At 35.9% G+C, this 15592-nt stretch overlaps 1 protein-coding gene across 9 annotated transcripts in view; it reads right to left on the bottom strand.

The window, feature by feature from the left end:
- MYT1L (myelin transcription factor 1 like) overlaps positions 1 to 15592 on the bottom strand; it is a 287002-nt gene that overhangs the window by 74597 nt on the left and 196813 nt on the right. For 7 of the 9 annotated variants that reach the window (XM_065730757.1, XM_065730758.1, XM_065730755.1 and 4 more), the window contains one exon: positions 930 to 1907. The exons of 1 other annotated variant lie outside the window; for it this stretch is intronic. In XM_065730757.1, the coding sequence (XP_065586829.1) occupies positions 930 to 1907 (978 nt within the window). The remainder of the gene's footprint in view (positions 1 to 929; positions 1908 to 15592) is intronic. One more of the 9 variants, XM_065730759.1, reaches the window with a different exon arrangement.

Raw genomic sequence — 15592 nt, 5'->3', positions numbered from 1 at the left:
GGAGGTATCAAAGAATGTTTTCAACACAGCCTTACAGATATGAATGTAGATATGTTAAAGATGAATGTGGTGAAAAACCCACACCATAACAAAGATAATCCCGTAAATTAAAATGCATTCTAAAGGTAACCTTTAGTTTGCCTTTATTTTTTATTTTTTGGTGTTTTTTCTGAGTGTATATATATGTGTGTGTGTGTGTGAGTCTGTATCTTTTATAGTGAATTATAGTCAAGGCAGCACCTTAACTGTTTCCACAATGGAATGAAACCAGTGAAGTGGAATGCACATAAGAAATAAATTGCTATTGATCTCAGCCCAGGCCACACCATGCCTTGCATAGCAAATGGTTTCCATTACCTTACTATCTTAAGATAATTAATGTGCAGTCACTGCCCTTATCTTGTGTTATCGGTCATTCTGATACTGTTCAATTTCTATCAGGCAACTCTACATTTTAGATGGGAGAGGCTTCATCAATAACTGTCATTTGATGATAATTTTATAAATCACAATGCCACCTACCCAATCCAACCTGTAAAATATGCACTTCAAAGCTGATTGACTACCTGCTACACAAATCTTCACTCTCACACATATGTTTTTAATAATTACTAAAAAGTATATTAAATATTTAAGAAAAATCTTTGCCTCTTTCAACATGATCTCTTGTTTATTTCCCTGAAAACTTGTTTTTTCAGTTTAGCCAAATGATACTACTGAAATACTGTGCATATTTCTAACGTTGTAGAATGAGTCATCTTTTTTATAGCCACAGCATGAAACTATTTTACAATCATGCCATACTATCACAATTTAAACAAATTTACCATTTTGTGGAATTAAGAACTTCATTTCAGAATTCTATGCAAAACTTAACATGTTAGTTCATACTTTCTCATGACATAACATACGGTATATAGAAATATTACCTTTACCATAATATGGCTTTTTGACATGGCCGTCACTGGGTTTAGGCTTCCTGTCATCCCCAGAAAGTTGTCTTGGAGATTGTTCCTCAAATGATCTCATATTATCCCTCCTTCCAGCTTCCACTGCCATTTTTTCTCTCATGGCTTTTGCTCTCTCAGTTTCCAAAGCAATTGCTTTCTCAAGCAGGGTTAAGTTACCTTTTGTCATATCAAACACTTCTTCAGACCTATCTGAAGTAACAGAGGTGGTATCATCGTCTCTTTCGTGACAACCATCCTCCTTTGCACAGCTAGAAAAAGTCCTAGATCTGGGGCTCAACTGTTCTTCAAGCCTCATTAGGTTCATCATATCAGAGTAATTCCGGTCTGGTGTTCTTCCTTGGAAGTCATCTTCTTGCCTGACATGCTGACGAGTGTTCATGTTCTGCTGTTGATTTCTTTCTTGTGGGTTTGTCTCACTGAGTTTCCTAGCCAGATCAAAACACTGGTTCCTTAAGCACTCCAAACTGCTGAGACACACCTCTTCATCACTCTCCTCCACCATTTTTTCCGTAAGTCCATTGTTCACGGGCTTCCCTAGCATTACAAAGTTCATATTCCTATTATCTTGCTGTGAAGTATTGTCTGCATAATTTCTATCATTAATGTTTTCTGATAGCACTACACCGTGTCCTTGTGCTAGTAATTTAAGGGAGTCCACTGTTTCCCTAACAACATCACTGTCTAAGTCTAAACTCAGCTCACTTTTCCGACCAATATTTTCATTTTTGTCACTATCATCTTCCAGACTATTAGATGTATTGCTGTTCATTTCTGATTCTGTCCTGGCTCTGTATGCTGCATCCTCAGCAATTTTGCCAAGATTTAACAATGACTTGGCCACCAGTTCATCGTAATTATCATACTCATCATTATTGTTATCGTCTTTTTCTGTGTCTTGCATTATTCGAGTATTGTGACAATTCATTTGATGGTCTTCTGCATAAAAAAAAGAAACAAAGAAAGAAACAAAGAAAGAAAGAAAAAGGAAAAGAAAAGAAAAAAAGTGGCTACAATTGGAACTGTTGTTGCAATCACATGGACAGAAAACAAACTGCATGTCAAATATTGTTAATCACACAGCAATTCTATTACACTAAGGCCCATGTGCAGTTAAGTTTTATTAAGCATATTTCTCTATAGTCCATAAGGGTATTCTTTTTTCTTCTATTCATACAAACTTATTTCATAGTACTGGTAAGACAATCAAGTGTTGATTACTACTACTGCTAAGATATTATGGCATACAAACTTAAGCTTCACCTCACCTCTAGATTTATAGTTTTATGGGGTTTACTGAAACCATATTGCTAATATAATGTAACTGCCTAGGTTTCAAATTTTCCTCACTCCTGTATATTCTGTAAATATGATAAATGGGAAAGGAGTGAGTAATACTGGTTTTATTCTCTTAATGATGAATAAGATTCACCAAAAGAGAAAAAAGTATTCACCAAACAGGAAACTGTCATTTTTCAATACCATACACACCATTAACACTAGAACCAAAAACTATATTCTAAGATCAAAATAACATTTTACTTAGTGGATCCATCAGTAGAAATCACAATCTCTTAGCTTTGTTACATCAACTGTGGGGAAGTAAGAATTTTAAAAGAACTGTTATATGAATGGAAGATAGAAGCAATTCTATGCATAATGCAATTTTAGGTTAATAAGCTAGCCCAAATTATATGATCATACATGTATGGTAGGGCTGCTATCTACTACCCTGTGTATTGTAACATAGAGGTGCAGAGGTATCGTGTTTTTTTATTTAGCTTTGCATTAATAACTGTTGAAAATAACGGGACAGTGTATTTAGACTGAGCCAATGTGAGGCCCTAAGGGTGAGATTCATTTCACCTAACTTTAGACATGAGTAAGGCAGGCATCTATATCCCAGTAATCTACCCAATATTCCTGACCTTGATGAGTAAAAGAAGCAGACACTTGAAGGATATAATCCACCTGATCTGGCTAAGGTATCTTCCTCAGAATTAAATGAATTACTTACTAGAAGTGCCTTTTTCTCTTCATTGACAACAAAAGGGCACAGAGAAGATGCCTACCTTAAAGATATCTGTATTTGGTCAGATGAATATCATCCAGAGAGCACTTTCTGATATCTCATGTTCACTCAGAAGTTATGTTATTATTATTAGACCCATTCTTAAAACAGATACATTCACCACGGCTTACTAACAAACGTCTGATAAATTCTACTTTTGATTATCAACTACTCAAACAATATTTAAATGTTTAGCATCACAAACTGAAAAGAAATTTCCAAAGTCTGTCATTATGTTGACGTGTCAGGCCAGTTTTTCAATCTGTTGCAAACTCAAAATCAGTAGAGATGGGACACTTAACACCTACTCAAAATGTAGTCCATCAACTTATTAATATCAAATTATCTGCTCAGATGTATTGGTATCACTGGTACACCTAAATACAGAGCACTTTCTAAAGTGTGACTTTATGTTTTGGGCTAAGCAAAACAAAGCAGAAAAATTGCCAGTAGGTGGCTTGTATACTAACATTTTGATCACAGGAAAATAATTTTTGATAGAAGTAATTTTCAGGTCAGTGGACAAGAGAGTAAATCAGAGTTTTAAATACAAAGCTGAACAGCACAAAAATTAAGCTACAAAATAGTATTGCATCTACACAGTGGTTAGGGATCCTGGGATGATAGTAGGCTGTAGTTAAGCAGCAGATCTGATAGATGACTAGGCTATATCTAGGAAAATGAAGCTCTACATGGAAAATACTACATATTACCCGTAATCTATTTGAAAACAATGGGAATCTAATTAGCAGGAAAGAAATTATGTTATTTTACGTAACAAGACCTTCTCAGTCAGTAGTGCGTTACCTATTTATCATCAAGGATGGTTTTATTTTAGTTGCTGTTACTCCCAAGATAATCATTATTCATATTCATGCTTCTGACTACTGAAGATTATCTATATCTGAGTATCAGTTTTTAAATATAATAGTAAGGGATGTCACTTTTGCTTCATATAAAAAAAATCACCTTGAATGTCTGCATAGGAGTAAGTATTTAAAGATTACTGGATAATTAGTTTGCTTTATCTGAAAATCAAATTTTTCAATATACTAGTAACCATTTTCTAAAGCAAAATGCACAAATGAATACCCCATTTATTTAGATTTAAGACTGAAACCTATTGCAAAGAAGACTGTTCAGCAGAATCTATCACATTTTCGGGGTGCTTCTTGTAGCTAGATCTGATGGGCAGCCAGATGTAGAAGAAGGAACATCAAAGTAATTAAAGAAGCAGTGCCTTCAAACTTAGCAAGAAACACAGAGAAAACTGTTGAAATCAGTCCGAATTTAACAGCATACTGAAATAAAGCATGGGGAAAGAAAAAAATAATATGTTTTCAAAAGCCATCTAGAGAACTGTTCAGGTAAGAAGTGACTATTCTAGGACAACTTCTGAAATGTTAAAAAAAAATCTGAGGGTTTGTTTTCTACATAAGGGTTTTTGTGTTTGCTTTTACATGAGTAAGAGTCATGTAAATGATCATCGAGGGAGGAATGTATTATAGCTTGCCTCCACAACAGTAAAAAGTCAAAATATGAGTCACATACTGTATGAATGAAGACATGTAAATTCCTTTTGAGTAGGTGAAGCTGGGTGAAAGCTGTAACTATAATATTTTTTATTCTGTTTGGTTATATCCTTTTCAGGGCTCCTGCCCGATCAGTCCTAAAAAGAAGAAGAAAAAAAGGTGGTGGAGGAGAAAAGTGTAAAGCACGAATCCTGTATTAGAGAGGCAGGAAAACAAAATATTTTATCTAGATTCATTCCTCCTCTTTCAATTTTTGTCCTTTTCTTAGATCTTCTGCTTTCTTTAACAACCACTTTTCACACATTTCTTATCACTATGAAGCAGTTAATTCCAACAAATAACATCATTTTATGCATACTGTATCATCTCCTCAATAATAGTCTGTTGTATGCTGAGCCTTCTGGCCTGATCTAATTAAACATCTTTGTCACTTTTTTATTAAACTGAAAGTATAAGTATAAAATTAGTTTGTGTCTTAGTTTACTTCCACAGAGTATGCCAGCCTAGCAGTTCTGTGTGAACGCATGTGTCACTTATTCAGTTGTGTAAAATCAAATCTTGATTTCAATTCATGTTTCTATGCTTCCTTAGCTTTAACCTTTAACTTCTACCAACTTTTACATGATTGTTATTTATTGGTTGTTAAATGACTGCAAAGCATATAGGTTTAAACAGCCTAATCTACCCTTATATGTTTTGGATATATAATGTTTTGGAAACATTAACTCAAACAGCTTTTTTTTTTTTTTATTTGGAGAAGCATCTGAGTGTCTCAAAAAGAAATGAGTCAGCCACTTAGGCAAAGAGTGGCTAAAGTAAGACCTGAGGTTGCATGGAAAAGGAATATGCGACATAGTTTAAAATGAATATGGTATTATGACAATTTAGATATTAATGAATGCAAAATTTGTTTTGTTTTACTCCCAATAGATGAAAAATATGTCAGATAGAGAAATTATAGTGAGGAGTATGTGGAATAGGTTTAAAGAGCTGAAAGTCTTTAGCCATCTGAATGTTAATGCACTCTTGTATTGCACTAAAAAAAAAAAGTGAATAATTTGATTTCTTATTTCACCTTTCATCCAAGGATCTCAAAGCACTTTACAAACATTATATTAAGAAGCCTCACAACACCCCTGTGAGGTAGGTATTTTGAGCCCATTTTACAGATGGGAAATTGAGATACAGAGCAGGTGAGTGACTCTGTCATACAAGGAGCCACTGGCAAATAAGGGCTGTAGCCTCTATATCGATCCTACCTCTTTTTGTTTCTATCACTTATGTGAACAATTTTTTGACAGAATAAATGTCTTGCTATGATTTCAGTGTAAGGAGTAATGCACAACAGCACTCTCACTTTGAGAATGATAATATATAGCATTTAGTTTGAGAGATTCTGCAGAGAGAGGCAATGATGCTTCAGTAATAAGAGCAACTATACTCCTATTGAAGACCGAAGATTTCTGAAACAGGAATTTCCAAATCTGTGGTCTGTGTATCAAATTACTCACTTTCTCCCAGATATGGGAAAATACGATGGCTAACAAGCTGATTCTATATGTGGCCATATAGGCTTCCTGCCCAGATAGATGGCTTCATTATCCACGCAGTATCACCTGTTTTAGAACACTTCACCACTCCTGCTACTGCTTCTTGTTAGTTCATAAGTGCTCAGCATATGATACTACTCTGCTACCATTTTACTCTCCATCTGAATTCTAAAATGAGATACGTACATATTTACTGAAACAATCCTGACACAAACAAATTCCAAATCTTACAGTGTTACAATATCACATGGGATAAGGTTCTTTGTACATTGAATGTACAACAGAATGGAAAAATCTTATGAGTAAGGAAACTGAGAATGTGGAAAACTTAGTCAGCTTCCAACAACTTCTGAAACTGTTTTCGTTTCTTCTCCACTCCACATATGCAATTCTACTAAGACTGAATACTCCTACTGATATGAGATTTGGATCACAAACCTTTAAATTTGAGGCAGACACTGAAAACTGAAATTGGACTTGTACAATTTTTCATATCTGCAGAAATTCCCAAAGTTCTTTTACACTGCTTTAGGTAGAGACCCAAACAATTTATCTTCACAGTTGCTGATTCCTTTATGGACCTTATATTACCCACTGATGGTGAAAAGAAAAAAAAAAAAACTGTTCACTTCTGTATTTGGTGCACTTTAATTACTACATTAGACATACATGTGTGTGTATGCATATATATATTTAAATCCTCCCCCTCAGATTGTTACAGCTACTTATAATAGTAATAATACTGGGCTTTACTTCTTTGAATCTTCTGTAATAACTAAAATATTCAAATAATAACCAATGTTCAAAGTAAAATAAATGAAGAGCAGAAGTCATTAGTCATGGCAAGGATGGTCTGAGATGAAAGAACACAGCACATCACAGTAGGATCCAGTATTATAAAGAAAGCTCAAAGAATACAGAGCAAGCTTGTATAGATATTCAAAATCTGAACAGAGTTTACTGGCTTATCATGTATTTCCTTCTTTTTGTTTTTACTTAGTTTTACTCTCTGGAAAAATAAGTGCTACCTTTTTTTTTTTTTTCTTTCTCCTAATGACTAAAAGGCATCCTTACAGATCTGAACTATTTTGTGTTTTAGTATTAAAATATATTTGAAATAGAAACAATATCAATAAATGACTTTGGCATAGAAGCATTTTTGAAGACTTTGGTTTCCATACAAAGCAATGTATTCTCATCTCAGTGTATAAGTATGTAACAAATGCCATTAAACACTCTTTCTTTTTCACTTGAGTTTTTCTTTCAGCCTCTTATGCCTTATCTATGTCAGACTTACATTATTAGCATCCTGATCTCTAAGTATTGGTAGAATATAGAGGTTCTTGGATTATTCTCATTAATATCCTAGAATCAAGTAGGAATTTAAATAGAGGACTGGATCATCCAGAAAAATGCAACTACAACATATTTTTTCAAATGTGGTTATTTGTTAATCACCTGCATTTTCCTACCAAAAATACTCTATGAGCTACCCAATATAGGTATAAACTCTACAGTTTTGGAAAAGGATCCTGAAGGTGCTTGATGTAGCTCCCCTAACAAGACCATGTCTATGGTATTTTTACTTCTTGTGATAGAGAAACAAAAAATTATTAAAAAATAATCTAATTTCTGGCTCATGATTATGTGCTCAGCTTAAGATTTCTTCTTTTCATCTCAAGATATTCCTTGCCTTTCTTTGATCTTAGAGCATCTGACATACCTCCAGATGTCACCTGGTCCAGCCCTGGCTGAAAAAAAAGGGCTGACTTAGAAGTTCTTAGAGTTCTCAGGTCCCTGTCCAGTCAGTCCAGTTATGAATAGTGTGCAGCATCTGCAATATTTGGTATGAAGGCACAAGTTTAGGCTTGAGAAGAAACTCTCTGAGAGTACCTGTGATCAGAGATTGATAAGTCGGATTTGATAGGACAATACAATTAAGCCAGTGAACCCCCTAAGACCACACGTATTTGACTATAATTGGGCTCAGTCAGTCTTTAACTTTTTTAAACATGGTTTGGCAAATAATGAGACATCTTTAGTTGATGGCTGGTACCCATTTCATCCTATTTTTCCTCCCCAGGAAGTATACATGAAGGGAAGGAGATGCTCTCTCTCATAGACTCATTATGACTCAGTGGAGTGGGGCAGTTTCTCCCTTTCTCTCACGTTTCCAGAACTCAGTAGGGTAGCATGCAATGAAGCAGCCAAAGCTATTCTCCAAATGCTGAGACACAGCAGAGAGACAGCAGGGGAGCAGAGGATTGGCTGTACTGATGGGAAAACACCCACTAAGACAACTCTTGAAATGGAATTTCTCATGGGGCAACTGCAAAGGTTGCTCTGGAAACATCAACCCCTACTACATCCCTCTCCAAGATCACTGTTTTGCAAAAGATGTAGCCTGGAGAACACATTTTCAGTTAAGAAACTGTTACTGTAGGGATACATAATCTCTTTACAATGGTGTGCAGATATTTGATTCAATGCAGATGTCCACACTGAATGTTTTCATGTGAACTAGCCATCCAGATATTGTTTACAAGCAGCAGAGAAAAATAAATATCCTGGGATATGATTTATCTTATCCTAAGATAGGTATCTGAAATATACTGCCTGAATTATTCCCTAAACATGATTATTTGTCTTGACTGGCTGTAAATGAAATTGATGGGATCAATTCTATCCCAATTGTTTTTAGTCAGAGCTCTTAAACTGCTCTTTCCTGAATTTTAACACTGTATCTGACACAGAAGGAACTGCAGGGAGGATGGAACAAAGAAGCTACCCAAAAAGAACCATCTTTACACAGTGAACATAGACAAACTTATATAGGGAATGGCTGATGGGGTAGTATGGATGCTTTAGATGGCATGGATGCTTATGATTGCATGAATTACATGGACTGCAACAAATTTTATTGGATTAGCCTGACCACTATTTAATTAATTATATTTGATTGTGCTTGATTATGCAGATTATGATAATAATCTGATGTAACTGCCAGAGGAGATAGAGGCACATTTCAGTAAGACTCCAGAGGACGGGAGAACTGTAAAATGAAATTTCTTCTTCCTGTCTCTCTTTTTATGTCCTCAGTGATTTCAGTGGCAAGGGATCTGGAAGAACAAAGATTTCTGTGTGAATGAGTGACAGATTTCACTTCATTTGAAATATAAAATCCTACGCTAGGCAGTTTGTTAGTTTTTCTCTTATCACTTGATTCAGCTTCTTCATCTATATTTCTCTAATTTCTTGTCTTTTAATGACAAAGAAAGGTGAATAACACTCCATAAAATAAGGAGAACATGAATCCAAAGTAGAATTTGCTTCTCTGGTTACAGCCATTCTAATGTAAACTAACCAAGGGCAGGACAGGAGACAAAGCACTGGTGTGTAACTATTCATACTGTTATACTTTTATTGAAGCCCTAGCATGATTTCGATTTGAATAACTAGCATCCTTCCAAACATGTCCAGGCACAGTACACAGGTACTGGTTAGGGACCATTCACAGGAAGCAATCCAGATGTGGTCATCCTATTTTGGAACGTTAAAGCATAGCCATGTGGACTCAAGACATGCTGCAGCACCTTGATACAGCATTAAATGAGTAGACCACTGCCAGTTTTATTCACACACATAGATATAGCCTTTGATTACTCCAGTTGAAGAGAAGTGGGACAAGGCAAGAGAGTTTGTACACTGGGATCTTTGGAAAGCACACTGTCAGCTGGAATTTCTGAAAGAAAGAGTAAGTCAAACTGGAACCTCTTATTTTAACCATGCCACTCTAGACATCAATGACGTCCATAATGGTTCTCGCAAAGCAGAAGACGGTGACTCCATAGTGCAGCTAGCTCTTACCTACCTAGGGAATCATTATACATCTTGTTTATTTGCCATTTACATTATGTATACGAATAGCTTGAGACACTGAGCAAGTTTAGGATGAAGATGAGATAAGTCAAATGCAGGAAATGTTTGCTATGGTAACATATCTATAAAAGCTTTTTCTTTTGCTACTGTATCTGAAAAGATTTTTCTAGTGAGGTTGTTCCAACTATCTTCCCACCTTAAAAATGCACAGTATTATCATTTTAGAAATCTCCAGTTCCTCCTTCGTGAGAGATTTCCTACTGCTGTTCAGATCTGCAGTGGAAATATCTCCTGATGATGAAAAACTGCCTCTCACAAAAGGAAAACTTGTGCTGGAAAAATACAATCATCTACATATTAACATAAATCTGTATAAATTTCTAACTAAAGACATACCTTCCAGCTACAATAGCAGTGGTTTCATAGACTAGAGCAGTGCAATCTCAGTGTATGACTTCTCTGCTGGAACTCCTACTTCAGCTGGCTGCATAGGAACGACAAACTTCAAAGCGGATCAATCAAAGTAAGAAATAACCACAGTAGCTGATTTTCAAGAATACACACACACAAAATCTGCAGAGAGACAATCTGCACAAAACTAAATCCTGAGCCTGAGTCTGGACTCAAGGAACAGTTCAGGAACTGTCTAACTGCAGCTCACACATGGAAGTAAGGTACATAAGACCAGAGTCAATTCTGACTGAAATTACTTTTTTAGTTTTGTCTCCAAGGACTCACCAGGTGATCCATACTGAATTCCCCCTAACACATTTTCCTTTTCAATTACACCTTGTATGATTATTTTCAATCTCATTAATTTGAATGCATACTGAAGTACCTGAGCTACTTAAGAACCAATGAAACTAATCTATTCAACATGATTTTTCTCTTTCAGTCCTAAATAAAGGTGTATGGGACATGGTTTACTGACGGGACTCAGTAAGTCAGGATGACGGTTGGACTTCATGATCTTGTAGTTATTTTTTATTATAAACTAATTTGTTTAACTATCTATTGTTGTATTTTGCCTTCCAATTTCTAAATGAATTTATTAAATGAAACTACATCAAATACTTTCATAAAACTCAAATTGTGTACACTGTTTCCACGCTACCTGCCTTCTCAGTGATTTGCAACACGCTAGTATAAAGCAAAAGATGTATTTGCAAAGGACAGTTACCTTTTCTTTTGTCATCACAGAATCATAGAATACCTTAGTTGGAAGGGACTCACAAAGATCATCAAGTCCAGCTCCTGATTCCACTTAGAACAACCCCCAGATCAGATCCTGTGTCTGAGAGCACTGTCCAAATGTTTCTTGAACTCTGGAAGCTTTGGACTGTGACCACTGTTCCAGGGAACTTGTTCCAGTGCCCAATCACCAATGAAGAATGTTTTCCTAACACCCAACCTGATCCTTGAAGCACCTCCACACCATTCCTTCAGGTAATTTTATGAACACGTTACTATTACTTCTGGTTGTCTATTTCTAAATAATTCATAATTTTGGCTCGTTGCTGTTTATATGCTATCCAAAGATCATGTCATGATCCCTGTCAATCCCTGTTTTCCATGTGATGAATAGTCTCAGAGAATCAATACTTCCTTTACGTGCTTTTAGAAGAGTACTGCATTTCTCTAGTCTTAATTCTACTGATATTAATGATATAAAATGTGAACAGTAAAGCCACAGTACTACAATGGATGTTACGTTATATCACATCAAGAATGGTAGAAAAATGGAAGCAAAAACATAACAACAGAATAGAAATGTACTGGGATGCACTTCATGTGATTGTGGATGTTTTGTCTAACCCTGATCCTGATCAACTATACTTTAAAATGACCCATGTTTCGTAAAGCTTTTGTATTGTGATTTTAATGATTCTGCACAGTACAGAATCTAGATTGCTGCTTTCATGTCTTCCTCATTTCCTGCTGTTTCAGGAAGGAATGTTAACATATTTCACTTACTGTCTACTGTACTCCCATGCCAGTCTCCTAATAATTTATTTATGTCTTCCTGCATTCCTTTTTTCCTGTGTAAGTCTTTTACACTTTTTTTTTTTCCATTTCTGCATCAGAAGACAATCCGGCTGTTGGTGCAATACTTTCTATCATTCTATTTAATTGGCATTCCAGATGGTATCACTTAACAAAAACAGATTATTGTTAATTGTACCAGAGATATCTACCTGTTGTTGTATGCGTGGCTGGGATATCGGGATGTTATGGGACAGGACCTCCCCTGCTCTAAGACTGATTCATGATGCATGCTTAGGGGCATAGACGATGATAGTTATATGAATATAAGGAGCTGTCGTGCCTTATTAAATGCCATTTTGCCATTTTCTACATAACCATATTGGTGTCTGTGATGGCAGTGGCCCTAGCATGGGGAGATCGCTAGCCCTCAGCGGTCCAATCTCCCAGAACAGCGACAACATAAGTTGCTTAGTGCCAAATGCTTGTAACTGTTCTTTGTTCTGGGTAAGGAGGTTAAATATCTTAGATGTACAGCCCGGCTAGCTCAGTCGGTAGAGCATGAGACTCTTAATCTCAGAGCAGGGGAGGTCCTGTCCCGTAACATCCCGATGTCCCAGCCATGTCTACAACAACATCTACCCATTTTCAAACAGAAATTCTCATGTGAATTGTATAGGAATAGTCACATTTCCATGTCTCTAAGTGATACAACTACTTCTATATTTGAGATTTAAACCTTGGAAACACCTGAACTCTAACTCCAAACACTGCAAATACACATCAACTGTTGAAGGCTTTGCTTCTAATTCCAAGTAACTCCAGTCTTAAGAAGCTCTCCACCGATGTACATTATAGCCTTAAAGAATTCTAAATAGTGGCCATTTTCATGCATAAGTTCCCAGAGAAACCCAATTAGTCTAATACAAACCAGAAAGAATAAGGCTTTACCATAAGCTGCTTTGATTTGCTTGCTTTAAGTTAGAGTTGAAGGAAGAACTGTTTCCTTCCTTACTACCGTTGTTCAACCCCTCTCAATCTCACAGATAAAACGAATTGATTAGTAGTACAGTTGTTAAGGAACAGAAAACTAAAAGCTCTACATACTGAATGGATTCGGTAGGAAATCTACTGAAGAAGTATGCTAGTCACCATATTGAAAGTTAGACTGGATGTAAACTGACTAAGAAGCAGAAAACACAAGAGAACTATACAACTTTCAAGTTATTTGGGTCATGCAAAAATGTATTGCCTTCACTGTACTTAGTATACAGGGGCACTCACCTATCAGGGAAAAATGTTGTTTCTGATCCCTGCTCCCAGGACTGTTTTTGTATAGTAAGCAGTCAATTCATAATATGGTTAGAAAGAAACATGTAATGCCCTGCTTTCCCAGTAGTATTACCTTCTCGGTTTTACTGTAGTTCTTGAATTATTTTGGAGGTGTGACAGAGGTTCAGTAGAGTGCTTAAGAGCAAGGCTTATCCAAAGCAGCCTCTCGTTTAACTGCTACCTTTGTGTTGGAAAAGAAGAAAATGTGGTACTGAAATCCTGCTTCACTTCTCACACTCAGCTCATGTGCCTGAGCTTATCTCAGTCCATGAGACTCATTCTACACAAACTTAACACATTACCTTCATTTATCCACATCTATCAAGGAAAAAATGTATACATGATTTCTTGCTTTTCTTCCTTTATTTTTTTTTAATTGTAAGTGCATATCTCCCATGGAGTTTCTTTGGCATCACAAGACTCCTACTGACTCTTCATATTAAAAATAAAGCCTGCAAAACTAAGCTTTTGGGATAACATAACTATTTACCTAATCAACTCACATTAAGTCCTGAACTGTCAATTCTGTCAGCTAGCAAAACTTCCTATTGCAGAGCCACTGCAAATTTCAGTTAACAAACAGGAATATTTAGCACACAGAGCATATAACATCTGCCATGGGTTCCTTGGAAATAACACGATAAAAAATCCAGGAACTCTAGCATTATGGATACTTGATGCATGTAATACTACTGACTGATGACTTTCAATACCTTCTGCCCAAATAATTCTGAGGATTATAATAAAAACAGTGAAAAATCAAGTAAATTTCACAACCACATCTGTGGCCTTCCTTAATTTCTGTTTTAGATTCTTTAAAGGTGGCTTCAGCTGGCTTCTTTCTCCACATTAGTACTCTACAACTCCTAAATAACTTGACCATCCTTTCTATCCGGCTAGCTAACTGTAGCTCCAACAGTTTGCTCTCACAGACTATCTGTAGAATACTAAATTGGAGGAAAATCTCCCGTTATATAAAAGGGCTATGTCATCTGTGGCACAGATGACAAATGAACAAATCTGAAATGTCTAGAAACCTTTAAAATGTGAAATAAATGCTTTACAACTAACAGAGTCATAGACTGGTTGAGATTTTAAAGGACCTCTAGGTCCATCTGGTCCAAACACTGCTCAAGTAGTAATTTCCAAACCAAAGTGCTCAAGAGGCTTTTGAAGATCTCCACAGAGATTTCACACTCTCTCTGGGCAATCTCTTCCAGTGCCTCACCACCTGTACAGTTAAGAAATGATTCCTGATGGGCTTATTCGTGTTTAGATGAAATTACATACATATGTTTATTACACATCAAAGCTTTTTGTTTCTAAGAATTTTTTTTTACTATGTTTATACTTTTCAATTTAACACAATTTCTGACAGGAGGCATTTGCCAGGACTATAAATTTATTCATGAGAATAGATATGGATCAGAAGAAATAATCAATCTAGTATGGACTTTCATTTCAATTTTTAATCTCCTGAAGGACATGCTATAGTGGAAAATTTACCCCTACAACAACCAAATGAGGTTCTCTACTTGTTAGTGTGAAAAATTACCCCTTGTATTCAATCTTTGGACAAATACTATATGTCCACCAGGAACAGTGAATGATTATGTAAAATTTTCCTTCAGTGTTACAATCAAAACACAAGAGGTAAAAAAGAACCTACAACACGGGCTAATTGGAACTTATTTTTTTAGAATCCTTACATCTGCAGTATCAAGAAGGATTAATTCAGGTCCTGTAGTCTCTAAGATGTAGTACAGTCTGGAAAATGATATACTTGAAGCAGCACTGTGAAGGGCAAAGGATTTCAAAGAGAACATAAAGAATTCATTTTTGCACAACCTGTGGGTATGTTTCCCAAAGTGCTATGTCTCAGATGTAAGACTTTATATAGCAACATCAGATGATTTTGCTTGCAAATATGGATGCAAAGACCATCCATATTGAGTTCACTATTGGCTCTTTAAAGAAACAGACCACATAAGCAACTAGTTTCTTGGCACAGTTGTGCCAAAAATAAAAGATCATTGGAAACCAAACTGATTACAGAGAATCTGAGAGAGACTAGAAATACAGTTCTAAGGCTCATACACTCTAAATCTCTATCTAATTTCAAAAATAATTAATTTTACTACATCATCCTGCTAGATAACAAATGTAAGACGGGAAGTCTAGGATCCACTCTGCATTTATTTGCAGACAGAAGGAAGCAAGAGAGATACAGGAAAAGTAGCCTCTATGCAGCCTCTTCATGAGGACTGTAATATTTGA

The sequence above is a fragment of the Cyrtonyx montezumae genome, unplaced genomic scaffold (genome assembly GCF_038088225.1).
Source record: "Cyrtonyx montezumae isolate F1298 unplaced genomic scaffold, pur_monq_1.0 scaffold_13, whole genome shotgun sequence".
Classification (NCBI taxonomy): Eukaryota; Metazoa; Chordata; class Aves; order Galliformes; family Odontophoridae; genus Cyrtonyx; species Cyrtonyx montezumae.
The sequence above is the reverse complement of the archived record's forward strand: the minus strand, read 5'-3'. Positions and strand labels throughout refer to the sequence as shown.